Consider the following 21443-nt stretch of genomic DNA (forward strand, 5'->3'; position numbering starts at 1 on the left):
GAATTGGAACTAACATTGTCAGGTCTAGAAGGAAAAGAAATTCAATGATGCTTTCTCAACTCACAAAATTCACATTGTGAAATGGAAAATAATTTCAAAGGACTAAAGACGTGAGAGATGTCATAGCCGATTGTGCCATTGTAAAGCTTGATGACATGAAGTAGTCATTGACAAACACAATAAGAAGAGTGAAAAGTGATAAGGTTGAGAAATTTCTATGCGAAAATGAAATTAAAATGAAACAAACAAAAAGCACAAACTGATTTTACGTGGTTCAGCTCTAGGAGGCTAATCCACGGACGAAAAGAGAGAGGGAAAATTTCTATTGAATCACAATGAATTTTTACAGTCAATACACACTTATTTATTGGCTAAAGAAGGATTGTTTAATTCTTTAATTAAGGATTCAAATTTCTTTAATTTATGAAATCAAAATCAATCAAGATATTCTCTTGATTTTAGGAAATCATGACACATAATATAATTCCGAATTTTTAATTTTAAATTAATTTAATTTCTCTTTTAACATCCCCCCTCAAGTTGTATTGGGGGTAAGAGGAAATAGAACTTGTTATTTTGTAGGATAGAACCGTCATCTAGAAAAAGGCCTTTCTTTGTGGTTGGCCTTGTTGATAGTGTGATGAAGCATTGTATGGGATGGAAAAAAATCTTGATGAGATGGTAAAGACTATGGAGGGGGTCATCCTACTAGCACATCCTAAATCCATCCTATAAAAAAATTACACAAGCAAATAATGTGATAAAAAAGATAAAATAATGGTAGATGGTGTAGGAAAATTGTGGTAGATGGTGTATGGAAAAAAGATATAGTAATATGATATTTAAAAAAGGTTTAGGATATGAGATTGTATCCGTCACACAATCCCTATTCTTGATACAAAAAAGAAACAATATCTCCCTACTAATTAAATAAATAAATCTATTTTTAATTTTTCACCTTTTTAAAAACAATAAATAGTATTTTATTTAGAAAAATAACAGTGAAAATTTCATAAAAATTGAATGAAAATGAGGGAAATATGAGATTTTTTTGTTTGAACCAAAAATTTGTCCAGTTTGGGTTAAAAATGAAAAAAAAAAAACAATAAACAGATAGTGGAATGGGTCAAAATTTTTATACAAATACTAAAGCGGATACGGTGTGTTTAGGTGGATTCTTTGTCGATTTTCCAACACAGATTCAAAATTGTGCATCAGATTGCGCAATGAATCCTCAAGTAGGATTGGGTAGACGTGGTTAAGTGTTGCGGACCCTGCGGGCAATTCTTGCATCAGAGCCAGTTTCTGAAATTGGATGCATGAACCATCATGCCTATTAGGACGAGCCACGCTGGATCATCATCTTCCTCTCGATGCAAAACGAACTAGAGATTTAAAATCTCAATTGCACCATCATTTCTTGAAGGATTTTGATAAAATAACAGGTAAAATACTCAAAATTGAGTCATCTTTCAAACTAATGCTTCAATTTATAAAAAAAAAATATTGTATTGAAACGAAAATCATTTCTCAATGGATTCTAATGAAACAAGAGGCAAAATGCTTGTATTAAGTCGATCTATCTATTGCATAAATTAATTTTAATGGAAAACAACAAAATAAATAACACAAAAAAATTATGCAAAATTAACTACAATTTTTTTTTAAAAAGCCAAAATCGAACCTGCAGCTCTGATACCATGAAAAATTTCTATCCAAAAATGAAATTGAAGATGAAATAAACAAAAAGCACAAACCAATTTTATGTGGTTTAGTCATAGGAGCCTAATCCACGAACATAGAGAGAGATGGAGACATTCTATTAAATCAAAATGAATTTTTAAAATCAATGTAAGCCTATTTATAGGCTAAAGAAGGATTATTTAATTCATTAATTAAGGATTCACATTTTCTTAATATAATAAATCAAAACCAATCAAGATTTTGTCTTGATATTAGGAAATCATGACAAATCAATCTCTTGGTTGATTTGCCATTAATTTCCTAATTTTTTCCATAATTTAATTCTGAATTTTTAATTTCAAAATTAATTTAATTTCTCTCTTAACAAAAGAAATTGAGATTTTTTAGTAATTTGACTATCAAACATAAAACGCAAAGGAAGTTATGGAAGAAATAAAATATAAGACATAGGCAAAGATGGGTGGGTGAAGAAGTGCCAATCCATTGAATCTAGTTTTGAGAACCATCAACAATAGAAACAAATCGATCAATAAAATAATATGGACACAAAAACAATGCCTAATTTTTTAGTAAGATGTTTGAGGAACTTAAGTCAATGATCCAAGGTGAAATTCTAGACCATGAAAGAGAAAAAGAGAGAGTTGTACCTGAAGTGGCAATCGTGTTAGGAGGAGAACTAAAAGATAATGCCAACATACTTTTTAGTTTTTGAAGGGTTGCATAATCTTCTTCTGTTAGATTCCTTGAGCTAGTTAATGAGACAATGTCTTTATTCTTTAGAACACCAGGAACTTGATTCATATCGGTTGGTTTCTCATGTAGCTTCCAATATCTTTGACTAAGTGAAATATTCCACCCATGATAAGAACAAATTTGAATAGAGGAGTTTTTGGAGATGGAATAATCTTTGGTTGACTCTCCAAAGGTACAACCTCTACCCCTACCTCTGCCAACACTCTTGCCTCAACCTCTACCTGAAGACATTTGTCCCCTACCTTGAGTAACCATGGCCGATGTGTCAAGTATTTTAGTTTGCAACTTTAGTGACTTGACTGGAATTCGAAGCATGGTGGCACATATGTCATCAAAAGAGGGTTTTTCAAAAGAGGTTAAAATTTGAGTTTCAAGAACTTCAAGGTATGGTCATAAATTAGCAACGCAAATAACCCCAACTAATTCTTCTCTTTGTCTTTTTTGGATAACAATATCTATGGAATATGGCATAGCTAGCTTCAATTCTTGCAGGAATCCTTTGAACCAAGCAAAGTACTGATTAAGATTCTTTGATTACTTAGTAGTGTACATAGCTTGAAAAACCATAAAGTCTTTGAAGAGTGTTAGTGCTAGAGTAGACTTGACACATGCATCCCATATATTTTTGGCAGTCTCCATATGTACAATATTGTTAGTGATAGATTCTTTCGTACTATTAATATGTCAATTAGTCACAAAGGCATCTTCTTTCAGCCACTTCTTGTAGTTGAGATCCTCCTCATTTAGGAAAGGAGGAGGCACTGTGAGATGATTGTCCAAATCCCAAGTAATGAGAAATATTTCAACAAATTGAACCATGATAAATAATTAGAGACACCCTCCAATGGTATTATAGTAATTTTTAAGAAATCATGTTTTCCAACCTCATGGGAAGAAGATGAGTTTTTGGCCATATTGACACTAGAATAAATCAAAATAAATCAAATTGATAGGGATTTAATGGAGTAAAAAATGAGGTATATGTAGCAATTCTACTGATGAACATGTAAAAAAAAAAATCCAACAACTAGGAAATTGACTACTAAAATGTGATCCTTAATGAATCAATGAAGGATAATCATATAAGGAATTTTGCGGACTTATCTTCTTCAAGATGATTTCTCAACCAACAAATTGCTCGTGTGGGCTAGTTTTGGCTGATTTGCAACTTCTCCTTCAACGGTAGGATTTGCATGGCATAAAAATTGAAATACTCATGTTTGCATGAAAAATTGGAGTAGCTTGAAAGTCAAACCCTAGAACCTTTGCTCTAATAACATGTTAGATTCTAGGGTTTAGTCATAAATATGTACTTAAGAGTGAGAGGAAAAGAGAGAAGTGGTGAGAGAAGAAGAAAGATGACTTAGACTAACGAGTGTGAGAGAGAGAGGATGAAGGAGAAGGAAGATGGCTAGAGGAACTCGTGAAAGCACTCTCCCTTAGGGTCCAATTAGGGTGAGTTCCTCTCTCTTTGATACTTATGTGAAGAATTCTAAGAAAATGATTCACATGCCTTTGAGGCAACTCAAAAGTAAAAAGAACATAAAATAGTAACTAACTAAGCTTATTATACCATATTATTCAACAAATTATATAGAATGTTGGAAGTTGCATTATCATGCATGAACAATCAACCTATATAGGCATATCAATCAACCAAAATCCTGCCATACCAGTGTATAAAGCTTGATCGATCAACCTATAGTAGTATTATCCGTCAACCTACTACAAAAGCATAAAAACACTTTGATCTATGCTATTATTGATCATAAGGCCATAGAAACTTCAAAATATAGTCGTTGGGGATCGTTTGATCAATCAATGAAAAACAAGACCGATCAACCCTTTATAGTGGCTTTTTGCCCAACGGTCTAAAACTGCTAGTTTTACCAAGAAACTTATAGATAGAGACTCAAACTCATCTCTTAGCCATTATCGGTTATTTATTGGCAAACCTAAGCATTCAAGAAAGATTTTGTAAGTAGAAATTTCCAATATTACCATTGTATAAGAAAGTTTCAGCTAAATCATTAAATCCTCTTGCAATTTATTGGCTTTCTTAATTCTTCCAAGGCTCCAAAAACATTCTCATTCATGCCTAAAATGCTAGAAACTTGGAGACACTCCAGTTAATGAATTATTCATTCTCCTAAAATCCTAATAGTTTTATTCTTACAGAAAATATATCGCGATCGATTAGCACTTCATCAGGGAAAAAGCGTCAAAGGGTTATCTCAAAGTTTAGTATACTTCTATTATTGACCAGTTTGTTGACATATTTATAAAACCTTTGCTTCAATATCACCTTCACTTAATAACTCCCAATTAGGGTGTTAATTGAGCCTTCCGCGTTCAAAATTATTTCGTCTAGCAAATAAGGGTTACCATGAAAGAGAAAATAAGGGTTTCTTTCGTCTAGCAACGAGGAAAGTCGCCAGGAGGAGGAGGGAGAGTTGACGACGGAGTGTGCCCATTTTCCACCACGAAAGCAGCTGCTAGGCCCCATGAGAAGTGGACTTCCATGTGGCAGTGTATCAGCCAGACACCTGTAGTGACAAGTATTTCGATGGAACCATAACTCATAAGTCCAGTTTCTTTCAGCTCAGGGAAGGAAAAGGAAATGGTTTGAACTTTTACCAGGATTGTTGGCCTTGAATCGAATTACGGCCCATCCACCAACAGGAACGGCGATGGTGTTTCGTTCCTGGGGGTTCACCAGATTCAACTTCTTCCCGTCAGTCTTTCTGTTGAAGTTGCCGATGCCTTGCGCCAAAACAAAGAAATTGAACCCGTGTAGATGCATGGGGTGGCTCTCCGTGGAGAGCACAGCCGTGTTCTGCAGAACCATCTCCACATTGGCGTTGTAAGCCAGCTTCTTCAAGCGCGTCCCCTTCTCCGTTGCCAAGAAAGCTGCAGCTGCCGTTGCATGTGTGTAGTCGTAGACTACTGGTGGGTTATCGGGGAAATCATGTGTGAAGATTCCGGGGACGCCCCTGAAGTGTGCCTCAAGCATAGACAGCGAGGAGGGGAACTGGAAAGAGATGTTATTCATGCTGGCTGCGAATCGTGTGTTTCCTGGTCCACCACACTGGGCGTTGGGAGGACACTGGTTGAGACCCCCACCAATAGTGATAAACATTCGCTCGTCCACATGCCGAGGGACATGGCTGTAGCCGCGTCTGCGGGATAATCCGGTGATATTTGTGTAGAACTTATGGGCGGTCAGAGTATCTGCGGCAGGTGGCATGACAGGCATGATGGGCTTGAAGGAAGAGAAGTTTTTATATTGGACGATGCCGACGGTGGTGGTATTGTCGAATGGTGCAAGGGGTAAGGGTTTGCAGCCATGTAGTACGATGCTGGAGACTGATCAGCTGTGAGGAGAACGTCAGTGGTCTGACCGGGAGCGATAACGACGACATCAGTGTTGTAGGGGTTAGTGTAGGTGGCGTCAACGGCAACGACTCTGAACCTGTGTCCAGCAACTTTGAAGAAGAATTGTCTATTGAGTGCAGCGTTGATGATACGGAGGAGATAAGTTTTCCCCGGGATCACCTTCATCTTGAAAGTGTCTAAAAAATCCACACAAACAAACGCCAAGTAAGTAAATTTTTTCCGGTGCAAACAAGTCTAATGGGAAATCAATCAGATATAGCAGTTAAGAATTCTTTTATTCACCTTTGGAGCACGAGTACAGAAGACCAGGCTTCCCATTTATAGTGTAGGCGTCTGAGACTTTTGAAGCTCCTCCTGAGGCAGTGGCCTTGCGCTCCATTTCCACCACGTTGGCATCCCACCACTCTCCTGCTCAAAGGCGAACCAATTTCATAAGAAAAATTCAAGTTGCAGTAAAAAAAGATAAACGAAAAAGAGGATCCAAAGAAAAAGTAGAAACCTAACAAAATCGGGACTTCTCTGTATGGTTTTGGGAAAGGGTAAGGCCGAGAGTTTCTTGGGTGGATGAGAAGAGCACCGTAGACAGTGGCCCTGAGAGATGAAAAATGAGCGTGCCACCACAGAGTACCCTCCTGCCCTGTGATGGTGAACTTGTAAGTGTACTTGTTGCCGGGACGAATCGGACATTGGGTCACGAAACTCGTTCCATCTGCCCACGCACTCAGTAGCTGAAATACTCCATGCCTACAAATCATAACATGCATCCATTAACACCTAAATTTAGCTCTTTCTTAATTCGAATATAATGAACAAAGCCCCGAACCGATGATATCTCCATGATTCGTCGGTTAATGAATTCATAGATTACCAGTGAATGGTGAGATTGTAAGGCGAGTCATTGACAACATCAACGACGAGGGTGTCACCCTCATGGACGCGAACTGTAGGACCAGGGAGCTTCTTGTTCACTGCAACCACAACTTGCTCCTTGCACAATGGTTTAACAGTGAGATTCCTAACCTGAAAAGCAAAAGCAAATGCAGATGAGTTTAACAGTTTGGGAATCCACTGCTGGCTTGTTGGTTTAGGCATGAAGAGGCCAGAAAGTGGTGCATTTAGCTCTTCATTCTAAGAGAGCTGTGATCCTAATTATTATAGGAAGGTGGAACAATAATGTGAAGCGACTCGTTTAAGCTGGGTTTTCAGTGAAGCGCTAGACGTATCATAAGCAGCAATCTAAAATACGATCAGACCGATCAATATGAGAAAGCCAAGTTCGCCAGCTCCGGTTGCCGATAGGAACTGTGGCAGTATAAGAAAAACTTACATGGAAAGTGTGTTTGACAACTGCTGCGGAAGCCATTGACGATAGCAAAAATGCGAATAGAAGCAGGAAGAAGGAACGAGCCATGTCGAAGTTGGGCTTAAGGAAAGAGAATGAAAACAAGGAGGAGAGTGCCCTTTAGTTCACACTAATTTTGAGTTGCAAGACGACGCAAATTCCATATTTATAGGCCGGGAGATTCTAGACTTTGTTAAAGAATCGATCATTACGCAAAGGAAAATAAGAAACCTTGTTTATGAACGTAGCAAAGGCAAGCACGCAAGAATTGAATTGCTAGTTGGTTTGACCGGCGATGATTGATGATCGGAAAGGAAACAAGGCTGCCGAGTTGCTCACTTGAGTCGTTCCATCCCGGCAGGAGCAGAGAACCAGAGACGTATTGGCTTCGTATAAATTTTATCAAAGTCATGTTGACTACTATTTTTGTTTAAAAAATTGCAATGAGAGTCACATTGCTCCACTAGATGAAGCATTCTAGTTGCACTAAAACAATAAATTCGACCATGGTCAACAAGTCGATGATTATGCCGGCATGATCAACAAATCAGTGAAGAGCAACCTTGGCCAACAGAAAAAACGTTTACACCTTTTCACAGACTAATTCTCTCTCTCATCTCATCTCGTCTTCTGGTCGTCTCTGGTGGTCTCCGACTGTCAGTATCGGAGACATTTCATATTTTAGGACAACCCTTGATGAAGGAAAACGCAGGTAACATTAAATTCAATTCCTAAAGAATATTATTGTCTTGATTTTAGTTTTATGTATTTTTAGTGTCACACATGCTTGCTTAAGCGCTGCAGTAGATTCTTTCTTTCCTAAATATAAGTTGTTGGGGTCAAAAGATTAAAATAAGATGCGAGTATTTGATCATCTCCCTGTCTAACATCTATCTCGTTTCTGTTTCATGAAACTTGAAAGGCTTCTTGAACCAAACTTGAACCTATAAAATTATGTTCAAGCCAAGCTTGAGATCAATGTGAGGGTTGGGTTTGGTTCAGCTTCTTCCCAACCCTTGAATGTTATGTAACTGGTCTAAATCTGTACTGAGAAAGTTGACAGCAGGAATAACTGAGTCCATCTACCACCACTAATCGAATGGTAGAATAGAACTTGCCGTGGTAGAGACTCGAGTTCCACCACAAAACTCAGTTTTTTTTTTTTTTTATCTAAAAGTCTTGACTAAGAAAAGGTAAAAGCAACATTTTCACATCCTCGATAGGTATGGTAAAGTTTCCATTAAGGAAACTCTATTAGATGACTGAGTTTTTCACTTGAACTTCCTTCCAGCAGAAATTCGTAGCGAGTCCAATAAACTGATAACTGGCTGATCAAGATCTTATATCAGCTTTACCTTCTAAACTTGACAATCTGCGTTTTGCAACTTTTGACCTATTACACCACACTTCAAATGCCTCGGTTAGATCAGGATACTGGACTTGCTGACAACTTAACCACTCGGCCAAGATCTCCCCTTGGGTTCCTGAAGGTAAAGTCAACACGATTGACACAAATGATGACTCGACAATCTGCCAAACCTCATCGTCTATCTTGATTGAACTACTGTCTTCATCCTTGGAGCACACAGAATGTAACAGTGGCTTCGTTTTCCTTACAAAAGGGAGCCACGATTTCACCACTTGAAGCCGCTTCTCTGTAGGTAGGATCACATTCCCGTCTCCAATAGCTTCCAAGACTTTTGCCACAATCTCAATTACTTTCAGTTTCAACGCGAGCAAGTCCTGTCCATAATAAGCTGAGCTTGCTCTCTCAACACCCTTCACTATCTTGTAAGATGAATCAACCCAGCTTAGTACAAATTCCTTCATCATCTCTAACTTGCCCAGTATCTGACAAGCCCAAGCAAGATCTGGTAGAAGGCACAGCAAATAGTGCTGCTCTTCTGCGTTGCCTACCCAGTCCTCAAGATCTTCAGTGTAAAACTCTAGCTTGCTATAGAACCTTGACAAAAGAGTCATCACACATTTCAGAACTTCGGGTTTCACACCATTGTCCGATGCCAGTAGGGGGTCATCATCATCTTCAGTAAGCATATACTCTAATTGCTCCTGTGCTGACACCTTCAGGTCATGCATTGAAGGAGGTGGTGATGATGTGGCAATATGTACAGCTGAGATGAAAATTCGAGCTACAGCCACTGGATCCACTGGACGAAGACGTGCAAGGATTCGTTCAACCTGTGACCCAAGACTAGGAATGATCCTCAAAATCTCTTCCTCCTCAGCTTCCTCCCATGGCAGTGCTTCCAAGTAATCAACACAGGCTTGAACCATGGGGTGGCACCCAAGATTGATTGCAACCCGAAGGATCCCAAGTGCATTCCTAACACCAAAATAGTTATCAGGTAATGAGTTTTCAGGGACATAAAGGAGGCGCAAAGCATTAACGTGGTGGTTAAAATCTGGTTCCTCACAGTGGAGCTCAATACAGTTCCTTGAATCCAAAATTTGGCACGTAGGCCAATTCTCAGATAGCCGCTCTGCAAAGTATTTGCTCTTTGATAGAATGTAGGAGTGGCAGTAGAACCGGTCATCTCTTCCCTCTGCAGTTCGGATCCTGACAACCACATCACTGGTAGAAAGATCCCCGATTTGGCTGGGAGGTCTTGTAAGATCTTTGCTCTTCAAATGTTTAACCAAGACAAGAATGAGAAAGAAAGTGTATGAGATAAATGCAAAATTTGTGTCTTTAAAAGGAAACAAAATGAAAATGTTGTGAAAGGAAGCACACAAGAAAGTCAAAATAAAAGAAACCAGAGATCAAATATGAGGTTTGACCACAGACAACTGAAGCAGAATATTTTGAATGATTTAACTGCTCTCAAATGAAAATGAAAGACATGGATATCCAAGAAGTCCATCTGGGATGAGGGATAAGGATAGGAGACCAAGTTAACACTAGGAGAAATGAAGAGAACTCACAGAAGAAGTCTCCATCCGGTTACAGCATGTCACCTACAGTGTCCTCATCATCTCCTGGAACCTGCAGCAATAGCAGTTTCAAAGAAAACATTTGGTAGATCACTATGGAATTAACAAGAAATTAGAATAGAGCAGGTGCAACTTATGGTAAACAAAGCAGTAAATGAAATTTGCTCCATTCTTATTCAAAGCACCCAACAAGTTTTTATAATGAGAGATGAGCAAGCAATAAGGGAATCAGTAACACAACTGAAGTTTAATGTACAAATCAAGTAAATAAATATGTATGAACTCAAGTCTGGATCATAAGGTTATAATTTTCTATAAAAGCATAATGTCACAATATGTACATCTGTTAAATAACTAAAATTGATAGGTGATACAGCACAATGATTGAATAATCCCTCGAGAACATGGGTAACTTAGATTTCAGTAACAAGTAACAAAAAAACACTACAATCATAACTCAAGTTTGATGGGTAAAACTTGAAAGACAAAAAAGAGGGTTTCTGCAGCTATTAAGAAAATAGCAAACGAAAAACAAATACAGCAAGGATAACTTTATCTAAGAGAAACAACACCAGAATTTTATTCAATAGTAAAAGACTAATTTCTGTGGCAAACAGAGAAAAAAGAAACACCAAGAATAAATTTATCTAGCAAATAACAAAACAAAAATTTTGTTCAGTAGTAAAAGATAATTTCTGTGCTACATTCAAAATAGGAAATTCCTATGCTGTCACAATAGGAAATAGACTCCAATTAGGACCTTATAAATCTAGTTATACTTTGTCGAAAAAGAAACTCAAGATAGAAAACTGTTTCTTATTTAAGGACTTACTAACTTCAGGCTACACTAATTTGGAAACAAAGACTCCAACTTAAAACAGGAAACTACCACTAGAAAAGACTTCCAATTGAGGTTTTTAACCAAAACAGCACATCCTAAAAAACAAGTTACTTGTCTAGTTAAAATTTCTTATTTCAGCATGCTTGGAATAGGAAATTGCAACTTAGAGAGACTTTCTAATGTAGGATTTTTGTTTTTGGAACTTGAGCCCAACATAGAAAATGCAGGCCTCTTTAAATTGAATCTCCTTCTTTCTTCTTCTTTCATAAACATGAGAAATTTTGAGTGATCTCTTGTCCTTAAATATTCTTCAGGTAGCTCTTCCACATTCTGTAGTACTGCATTATTCTCCCTGATCTGAAAAGAACTCTTCAAGTTCCCACTCTTATGTTCCCATAATAAGGAAAAAGATGCTTCACATTAACAACATCACTGATCTACAAGTGGGTAGCTAGTTCCACATTGTAAGCATTATCATTCATCTTGGCCCCTATCTTGCAAGGTCCAAGTTTCTTGTTTCAGCTTATGATATTCACCACCAGGATATCTTCTTTAGAGAGCTAAAATCAAATATCATAACCAACTTGAAAAACAAATTCTCGTCTATGCTTGTTGGCTTGCTCTTTGTATTTTGCATAGCTAGCTTCAATATATAGCGGAGCCTGCACATGTACTGTTCTCAAATAAAAAATCATATATGTAGTTGTCTTACTGGGACATTTAGCGGTAGGAATAGGAATAAAATCGAGAGGACCTCACAGGTTGCGACCATGGACTATCTGAAAAGGAGAAAAGTCTATAATCCTATTCTTAGTTCAACTAGACATCAAAATAAAAAATAAACCCTGAGGATGCAATTTAGAGGGGTATACTTATTACACAATTATTCAAGTTTATTGAGTCATGGAAAACCTCGATAAGACTCTAAAGACCTTTGATGTCTTTAAAATAAGGAACGACCTGCACTTTTCTTACCATATTAGTTATAGTTATGGATGATCGTATAGATTTTCTTCAACTTAATAACTCCTAAACAATCAAACGGTACTCTTTCTTTTCTTTCTTAACGATCTTATTCATCTATAATTCAAACAAGGTAAACACAAAAGCTTGGTGGTAGGTGTCAGAGTAGTTCTGTCCATTCTTATAAGCGGTGGCTTTCAGCTCTTAACCGACTAGTCTTTTAGGTTATATTGGCCAACCTCTTGACATCGAAAGTTTTGGGGTATGCCATGTCCCGCGTTCGAATCCCGTGAGAGGCGGTAGAGAATGGGCGGGGTGGGTGTCAGAATGGTTCTGTCCACTCTTATGAGCGGTAGCTTTCCGCACTTAACCCACTAGTCTTTTAGGTTGTATTGGCCAGCCTCTTGTATTCCGCCGGGATTCGAACGCGGAACGTGGTGCCCAACTCTGATACCATGTCAAACGCCTAGCCAATATAACTCAAAAGATCGGTCTGTTAAGTGCGGAAAGCCAAGTACCTAACCCATCAGTGGACCAGGGGTGGACGGAACCTAACCCAGGTGGACCGGAACCACCTAGCTCTAACAGTAGGTACATCAATTCCCTCTCTCCAAAAAACTTCGATGCACAACTGACCACTCGGATCTTTCCTTCTTTTTTTTTTCTTCGTTTTTTACAAATATTAGCACATTTGTGTGTAGGGAAACTGCGCTATGAAGTTCATTTTCATTTAACGAACCCACTCTCCAATGTTAATGCACCAAAAAAAAATGTTAAGTAGAAAGTAGATCATACAATAAACAAATCCCCGTCGTGTCTTCTAAGAGACATTTTATTAAGATTTTTTTTAAGATATTCTATTAAGATAAAATGTCACTTTTTAGTTTCTACAGATATTAAAGTGAATTGATGTAACCTTTAGTTTCACTCAAAAGAAAATGAGGCTCACATTTTTTCTTCATAAATTTATCACTACTGACACGAGGAAAGACGAGAACTTACATTCTCGTTGTAATGGTCCTGGGTTAAGTACCTATGCCTTCCGCTCCTAACAGGCCGGTCTTTTGGGATGTATTAGCTAGGTGCTTATCATTTGGTATCAAAGCAGGCGCTATGTCCCAAGTTCCACTCCCCACGTGCGCGGGCGACTGCAATCCCCGGACGTTCCCCATAGGCTCTCGTTGTTGTGTTAATGCCGCTGTGGTCATCGGCTCGGGAGGGCGGTGTGTACTGTTATGGTCTTGGGTTAAGTACCTATGCCTTCCGCTCCTAACAAGCCGGTCTTTTGGGATGTATTGGCTAGGTGTTTATCACTCGTCTACTTTCCAAGACAAAATCTACCTTTTTTTGTTTTATTTTTTAAAAGGATGTGCTTTGTTAAGGCAAAAAAGCCAATAACAGAATTACAAGGCCTAAGGGGGAGGGTCCTTAACAATGAGAAATTGAAGGGTTAACTCCCTCCTTGGCAAGAGAGTTAGCCGATTGTTTTGGCTGACCTTAAAATATGTGACCAAGAAATTACACTAGAGGCTAGGTCTTTGCCCTAAAAAAATAGATGACGGATCCACCAAGGAGGAGAAGTCTAGTTCTTGTACCAATTGATAACGACCTGGGAATCCCCTTCCACGAAGAGTTCGGAATGGAAACTAACAAGACTTGAAGACCATGGACAAGAGCAGTCAATTCAATTGTTATAGTGTCAACCACTCCCAAGGGGGCCGACATAGGAAAGAAGGGCCTCACCCGAGCTAGACCGAAAAATAACACTGTAACCAGGTAACTGGCCAGGCTGGGATTACCCAGAGCATTCCCATCAAAATTTAGTTTGAGGCAGCCGGGGGGTTGCCATTGCTGAAACCAGGGATGCTTTGGTTCGGCAAGGGAGGCAATCAGAGCCCATTTCTCCCTAATGAAACCTGCTTCAATAGGCTGGAAGGCCTGCAAGGTGCTCAACCAAGCAATTATGTTGATGCAATCTTGATGAGCGACTGAATTGGAAGAAGAGCTACTGCCTTGGAACTGTTGGCGATTCTGCTCAAGCCAATCATCTAATGGACATAGGCAGTGCAGGTCTTTAGCATGTCTTTGCTTTCTTTGGAAGAGGAAAGACCAGGAGCTGAGAGAGAAGATTGGCCAAGGAGTCCGGCATGCAGAAGCTAATGTTAATAAGGCTGAGGAAAAAGGTCCAAACACGCCAAGCAAAAGGCCAATGGACAAGAACACGGTTGACAGATTCGTCAATGCAGCCATAGAGTCGACAAGTGATGTTTGGTAGAGGTACCCCTTTTCCTCAAATTATCCAAGGTGAGGATCTTCTCGTGCAGCGAGCTCCAGATGGAAAAATTAGTTTTTTGGGAGGACAGATAGCTTCCACACAGCTAGAGGATAATTTGTGGTATTCGAGGGTTTGTCGATCAGTAATTTGAAACAATTGGAGACCGAGATTTCACCCCCGGGTCCGGAATCCAGATGACCAAATTGAAAAGGTGTCTTGGGATGTAAAGGCCATTGAAGAGATGCATGATTTGGAGAGCATCCTCAGCCTCCTGATCAGAAAGAGCACTATGCAACGCCATGTCCCAGGAGAGACAGTTGGAAGGGTCACAGGCAAAAGCATTGAGAACAAGACAATTGGTGTGCTAGGCAAGCCGGATAATTCTAGGGAAGAGATCCTTAAGGGGCTTCAAGCTAGCCCAGGGGTCACGACAGAATCACTTTGTCAGCTTTGCCAACCTGAAATTTCCAGGTAACATGAATCAAGGGGAAAAGTTTGAAGATTGTTCGGTAAATGGGGGAGAGGAGTTGGATGTTACCATCACCGAACAACCAAACATTCGTGCTAGCTCTGGCCTTGTGGAGAACCATAAGATTCCAAATAGGACCTCTACAGTTGTTTATTTTCCAACACCATTTAGCAAGTAGGGCTTCATTACTTTGTTTTATAGGTCTGATGCCAAGGCCACCATCTTTCTTGTGCCTCATCATGTCCTCCCATTTGATAAGATGATGCTTGCATTCGGAGTCAGACCCACGCCAAAGGAAGTTTGGCATTAGCATCTCCATTTTCTGGACGACACTCACGGGGCAGTGTATAAAAGAGAGGATAAGAAGGAATGCCAGCTAGAGCTAGAGTCAGTCGGCCAGCTTTTGATATAAATCATCCTTCAAAATGAAAGACAACATTCCATATGCTCAAGAATGGGATTCCAAAGAATCTTATCAAAGCTGACCGAGAAGAGAGGAAGGCCAAGATAAGCCGCTCAAAAAGAACGGGCTTGACATCCTAGCTTCGAGGCCATAGCATCCATGTTTTCTTGATTAGTGTTGAAACTATAGATGGTAGATTGCTCCAATTGATTTTTAGACTAGAAACCATCTTAGAAATGGCAAGGATAGCCTTAAGGTTGAGAAGCTGATCGAGAAGAGCCTTCATAAAAATTATTATGTCATTGGCGAACAGAGTGAGAGGCACATCAAGGGCAGGGATGGGGTAGACAGGGTCTCTCTACCGAATTCCTCTTGTTCCTTTGAAACATTCGTGCGAGCTCCCATTAATGAGAACAGAGTAGGTGGCACCATTTTGCTCCAAACCCCATAAGCTCCATCATGTTCTCCATGTGCTGCCAACATACTCTATCGAAAGCTTTCTCAAAATCGATTTGACAATCAGCATAGGCTTCGAGTTTCTTCTCAATGTGTGGAATGATTTCATGGACTGTCACTGAATCAAGGATGCTCCTTTCGTTTATGAATGCAATTTGATGGGGACTGATGAGTGCAATGCTCCATTAAGGCGGGTGGCAAGCACCCAGGGGATAATCTTGTATGGGCCAGAGAAAAGGCTTATAAGTCTGAAGTCCTTTGGAGTTTCAGTGTTGGCTACTTTTGGAATCAAGGTGATGAAGGAGGGTCCCATGCTCCAATAGGTAATGCCATTTTCATAAAATTTATTCATCATGGTGCAGACGTCCTCTTTTAAGAAACTCCACCCGATGCGGAAGAACTCCCAGTTAAAGCCATAGGGATCAAGTGCTTGTCTAGAGGCACTGATGATACAACTACAATTTCCACCTTAGTGAAAGGCAGCTCAACGGAGTTTGCTTAGCTTAAATGAAGATGCCTTGAGGGAAGGGACACGGGGTCAGCAAGCCATCTCCTTGGTGTATAACTTTGTACAATAATACAAGATTGCATTAGTAACTTCAGATCGATCAGAGGTTGATTCCCCATGGACAAGGAGGAAATTGATCCATTCAATCTGCATCGGGCCGAGGCAACGGCATGAAAAAATCTTGTGTTCCCGTCACCCTCCTTTAGCCACTTATATCTGGCCCATTGCTTCCAGATGATTCTATCATGATGAATGATATTTTGGAGCAAATTGGAAGAGGAAATTCTGAGAGAAAATTCACTGTTATTAGAGGTCTACCTTCCTCAATGATGTCTAAATCGTGAATTTGAGATCGGAGATACGCTTTTTGACAAATGAAGGCATTGACTCACTTTAGCACTTACACTTTGCTCCATAAATGGGATCAAAGTATAGATTCTCTTGTCAGGAACAAACTCAAAGAGTGCAAAGCATAAGTTTTAAAAATAAGATTAATGTTTTGAAAGAAGAAGAAAGCTCAATCTTTAAACTTCAAGAAATATTAGTTTTTTGGCAATTGATTGACTCACAAATAAGAACAAGGTTCAACTTATACTAACAAAGTGAAATTGAACAAGAAGTTCCCATGAATTGCAGTTCCTAATACATACCCTTATCCCACATTTGTCTGTGGCAGTAGTTCATGACAATTTTTTAACCAAATTTTCCCCTCAGGAAGAGTACCTAGCTTTGATGCCCACAAGGTAGGACAACCCAGAAATACATTTTCCAATTCTCTAAAACAATCAAATTGCACTCTTTCTCTCTTGTTTCTTGAGAGCATTATCCATCTCGGGTTCAGTTTTCAGATTCTTTCTTCTTCAGACAATTCCCACAAGTCATGACATGATAAAGAAAATGAAAAGGAACAGAGAGGAGCAAAACCCCACCTGGTTGCTGAAATGCTGTTTCCAGTAAGTTCGCCCTCAGTTTGAGATGATACTTGGAGGAAATAATACTTGCTAGAGCAATTCGGTAAAGCCCATCGTGCTGTTATTTGTCAAGGGGATCTGGATGAAGGCCATTTTATTGGCCCAGCTTGGTCTGAACAACAAAATTTTATTTGTCGGTTGATACTATGCTGGCATATCTAGGTGCTTGACAGTGAAAATTACCAAATATGTATACTTAGGTTGTTATAGACACATTTATATAGGAAGATCCTGCACACAAAAAGTACACCTAAGGTAGTTTTTTGTGTGGATTTAATTTTTCAAGAAACAAGCAGTGACACTTAAAAGACCATTCGTGTCGAGCAGGAAAAGAAAATGAAGGAAAAATGTTGGTGTCATGCTCTACCGTTTCCTTGTGTCCTACCTTCTTGTCAGGACTGTGAGAGTCTTTATCTTAAATAGTATTTGTTCTTACTATTTTGTCCAGTTGGACGTCTCAAGGTAGTCTGTTTTTCAAGGGGAGATGAAAGAAATTTGAATGTTGTAAGTATCAAACAAGTTTTTATCATATGAAAGTGCGACTTAATGGCATGTATTCCCCAACTTGAGAGGGAGAAAGAGTATAAGTGTGAGAGTTCAAAAGAAGATAAGTTTGAGAGCCATCCTCCATGTACAAACTCAAAGTTGAAGACCATATAGAAGCCACAAAGTAATGACTAACCTTAGATTTTGAAGCTCAAATTGATTTTTTTTTAAATAAAAGGGAATTGTGAAACATATTGTATAACAAGTTGAAGCTATATATATTGAAAGTTATTATTTTGAAGTAATTAGGTTTTCCCTTTTTTCTAGAAAATATTTTACTATAGAAAGTATATTCTAAGGATTTACAGATTACAGGGATATGTATGTAAATTTGAATATTGTTAAATTTATAAATAGGGAAGAAGGGTTTGTAAACCCTAATCTCTCCCAACAGTTCTCTCCTACAGATTTTAAATCCCACACTTTCTCTCATGCAGAATTCAACAGTTTCCTACAATAGAAACAAATGTAATGAAGAAAATGCTAAATTTAGTAGCTTAACAGATCATGTACATCATAAGTTCCACAAAAATGTACTTCTAAAATATTACAGATATTAAAAAAGCATTAGTTGTAAAAGTCATTTTTTTTGTGAAAACAATAACTACACAGATGATAACATTAACCATAAAAGACAAGATTTTTGTCTCAGATAATTGTGTTAAAAGACACCCACGTGTGTAGAGGTGGCATGGGTAGTAAATAAGAAGAACTTTCATAGAGTGCATAAAATTTTAATTATGCAAATTGGTGTATGTTCTCTTAAGTCTTTTTACTTTTGAAGCATATAATCCTAAGGGTATTATAGTAATTATAAACACTTTCACACAACTATAAATACAACCTCAAGGCATTGGGTAGAACATTCAAGTTTCTTCCTCTTGGCTCAAATTCGTCCTTACACCTCTCTCTTTTTTCCTCCTTTTTCTCTCCCTTGGTTTCTTCTCTCCTCTCTCCCAAGAGCTAGAGTTCCTCTCTTCTCTCTTTCCCTTTAGATTCTTTTGTGCTTATGTGTTGACCTTAGAAATCAACAAATTGCATAATACATTCCAAAACAACCTCCTCTAGACTTCTTTGAGTTTTGCAATATTCCCCATCCATAAGAGTGGACCATTTCCTCCAATTGGCTTATTGTAATCTTTTGAATATTTTTTTTTTTATGAGATATAGTGACAGTGAATCAATCCCCAATTTCATGTTAATAACTAATGAATAAAAAATAAAAATAGCATGACACCTCTAATAATAGGAAAATGCAAGAGCGACCAAAAATCTTATTAGAAGAACTTTTTCAAATTTTCAGAAACAGGGGTTGGTAATGAAGTAAAAGCATAAAATAAAGTTACGCATATGATTATGTATATGATTCGAAATAAACTAACAGAACAGCAGAGAAATAAAGAAATAGCAGACAACTGAGTGACACTCCAATGGTGGGTAAACGAAGAAAGAAAGAGCAAACCTTTTTAAAAAAAAAAAGAAATTGTTAAGCCGCATCCATCTCTTCAGTCTGATCTAACAAAGCGCAAAAACCTCAATTCTCCAGCAAGTCCGCCACAGAGCAAAACCCGCAGGCACTAATTCAACTAAAAAGAAAAAGAAATTATTTGCAAATTCTGAAAATTTAACTGATAGAACCAAGTGTAAAATAACTAAAAATACCTCATGCTTACTTTTGGAAGTAGGAAGATTCCTTTCCACTGAACACATTCGAAGTTTCAATGGCATCATCACCTACACTCTCCACGGGAGGGCAAAGCCTTGTTCCAGTCCTGGCCACCTTGAAAGACATCCCCATCTCATCTTAAAACTTCAAATGCACGCCTTCGATTTCTCTATGCTTTCAAGTCTTCATGCCGAACCCTTTGGAGCGATTTCGATAATTGAGAAGAGAGGTTGAAATAGGTCAAGCTAGCAGATACACAGAGGGAGTGCGAAATGATCCTCAGTGAAGAAGAGTATAAGTAGATTCCCAGCTCTGGTCTGAATCTGAACCCCTTCGGACAGAACGAACTTTTGCAGTGTAAAGCCCTGTCATCATTGCAATGAGACGCGATCAAAAGAACAGAAGGCCGCAACAACGATTAAGCAATTTCGTGTGAAAACAAATATTTCAACGAGTCGCGTTCGCTTCTTGAGCGTAAAAATTAGATTATTCAAAATTGATCAAAGTATACGGTCAAATGTAACTATATATATATTTACATTTATGTGTATTCTAAGGTATTCATAGAGGGTTTAGTGACGCTAAAGACCTAAAATTAAGTTTGACGTAGGGTATTGGGGTCTAAGTGTATGGGTAACATTCCAAACAATTTTAAAGAAACCTAAAATTAGCACTATTTTGAATATTCTATGATCTCACTATTAGCATTTTTGTTTGCCAATATTGTCATAATTTGTCTGAATTGAGTGTTTCAACCAGATTGAATCAGAATCAGGCCTTTTTTTTTTCTAGATTTTACATAATAGATAAATATTTTCAGTTTAAAACTAAAAGACCTTATTGTTCGCCTGGTTTGACCATGACCCAAGTCAGTTAGTTTGGTCTAGTTCAACAATCTACTCTTTAGAGACTGCGAGAAAAAGAAATGTTCGAGGGAAACTTTGAAGTCGTGACCAAGTATTTGCAGAAAAAAATTTATACCAACTAACCGAAATACTAAACAATGTCTAACTTCAAAGAAATAATATATATATTATAAAATCCATTGGTTGCATCACAAGAGTCATCCTATTTGTTTGATGGTATGTTCAGTTTTAATAATATTGGTTTTATTATATGGTCTTACTAAAATTATTTTCTCCAGAGCCAACACATAATTTTGCATTCGTATCCATAGGAGTGTTAGTAGGTGACATTCCAACATTCTTGTGTCTTTAAGTCAAATACATATTTCTTCTGTGATAGAATAATACCATGTTTAGACTGAAGGATTTCAATGCCAAGAAAATGTTTGAGTTCCAAGTCATTTGTCTTGAATTCACTGCATATCTTGTGTTTGACTTGACTAATGTTATTTGTATAATTATTTTTTTAAATAATATCATCCACAAACACAACAAATAGTACCAACACATAATTTTCCATTTGTATCCATAGGAGTGTCAGTAGGCGACATTCCAACATTCTTGTGTCTTTAAGTCAAGTACATATTTCTTCTGTGATAGAATAATACCATGTTTGGACTAAAGGACTTCAATGCCAAGAAAATGCTAAAGTTCCAAGTTATTTGTCTTGAATTCACTACATATCTTGTGTTTGACTTGACTAATATTGTTTATATGATTATTTTTTAAAATAATATCATCCACATACACAACAAGTAGTACCACACCCTTATTAGAGTGTTTGACAAATACATAATGATCCACAAAGCACCTTGTGAACCCAAAACGAAGTATAACTTGACTAAACTTGTCAAACCAAGCTCACGGAGATTGTTTCAGATAATACAAAAAAATTTGTAGCCGGTATACCAACTCCCCCTCAACTACATATTTAGGTGGTTTCTTCATGTAATTTTCCTCCTTAATATCGCCATTGAGAAAGTCATTTTTTCATGAAGTTGATAAACAGACCATCAAGAGTTAGCAACAAGAGATAATAAAACATGTACCTAGTTTAGCTTGGCTATAGGAGAGAATGTTTTCTCATAGTCAACACCATAGCACTGAGTATAGTTTTTGGCCATGAATCGTGCTTTAAGGAGGGCCATGAAACCATCCAAATTATGTTTAACTGTGAATACCCACATATCACCTACCGACTTTTTATCAGAGGGAAGTGGAACTAGTTGTCAAGTCTAATTCTCATATAGGGATGCCATCTCTTCGTCTGTGGCTGTTTTTCATCCTGGATGC

General features: G+C 38.1%; 1 protein-coding gene and 1 pseudogene across 3 annotated transcripts; both read right to left on the reverse strand.

Moving 5' to 3' along the window:
- Positions 1 to 4872: 4872 nt before the first annotated feature.
- Positions 4873 to 7264, reverse strand: LOC137957274 (laccase-7-like; annotated as a pseudogene).
- Positions 7265 to 8147: 883 nt separating this feature from the next.
- Positions 8148 to 19670, reverse strand: LOC137955323 (BTB/POZ domain-containing protein At3g05675). 3 transcript variants are annotated; one of them, XM_068802218.1, is made up of 4 exons: positions 19253 to 19670; positions 19042 to 19165; positions 10139 to 10199; positions 8148 to 9838 (listed from the first exon to the last, which is right to left on the reverse strand). In XM_068802218.1, exons 3-4 carry the CDS (start codon positions 10151 to 10153, stop codon positions 8528 to 8530), a joined length of 1326 nt encoding a protein of 441 aa, XP_068658319.1. In that variant the 5' UTR covers positions 10154 to 10199; positions 19042 to 19165; positions 19253 to 19670; the 3' UTR covers positions 8148 to 8527. The 3 variants fall into 3 exon arrangements, with proteins under 3 accessions (XP_068658319.1, XP_068658320.1, XP_068658321.1); XM_068802219.1 differs by having other exon boundaries at positions 19242 to 19670; XM_068802220.1 differs by lacking the exons at positions 19042 to 19165; positions 19253 to 19670 and adding an exon at positions 16992 to 17338.
- Between the last annotated feature and the right edge of the window lie 1773 nt (positions 19671 to 21443).

This window comes from Aristolochia californica, unplaced genomic scaffold (assembly GCF_029961685.1).
Source record: "Aristolochia californica isolate CCGP_79_NKW_82.1479 unplaced genomic scaffold, dmAriCali1.0.hap1 SCAF_2, whole genome shotgun sequence".
NCBI lineage: Eukaryota > Viridiplantae > Streptophyta > Magnoliopsida > Piperales > Aristolochiaceae > Aristolochia > Aristolochia californica.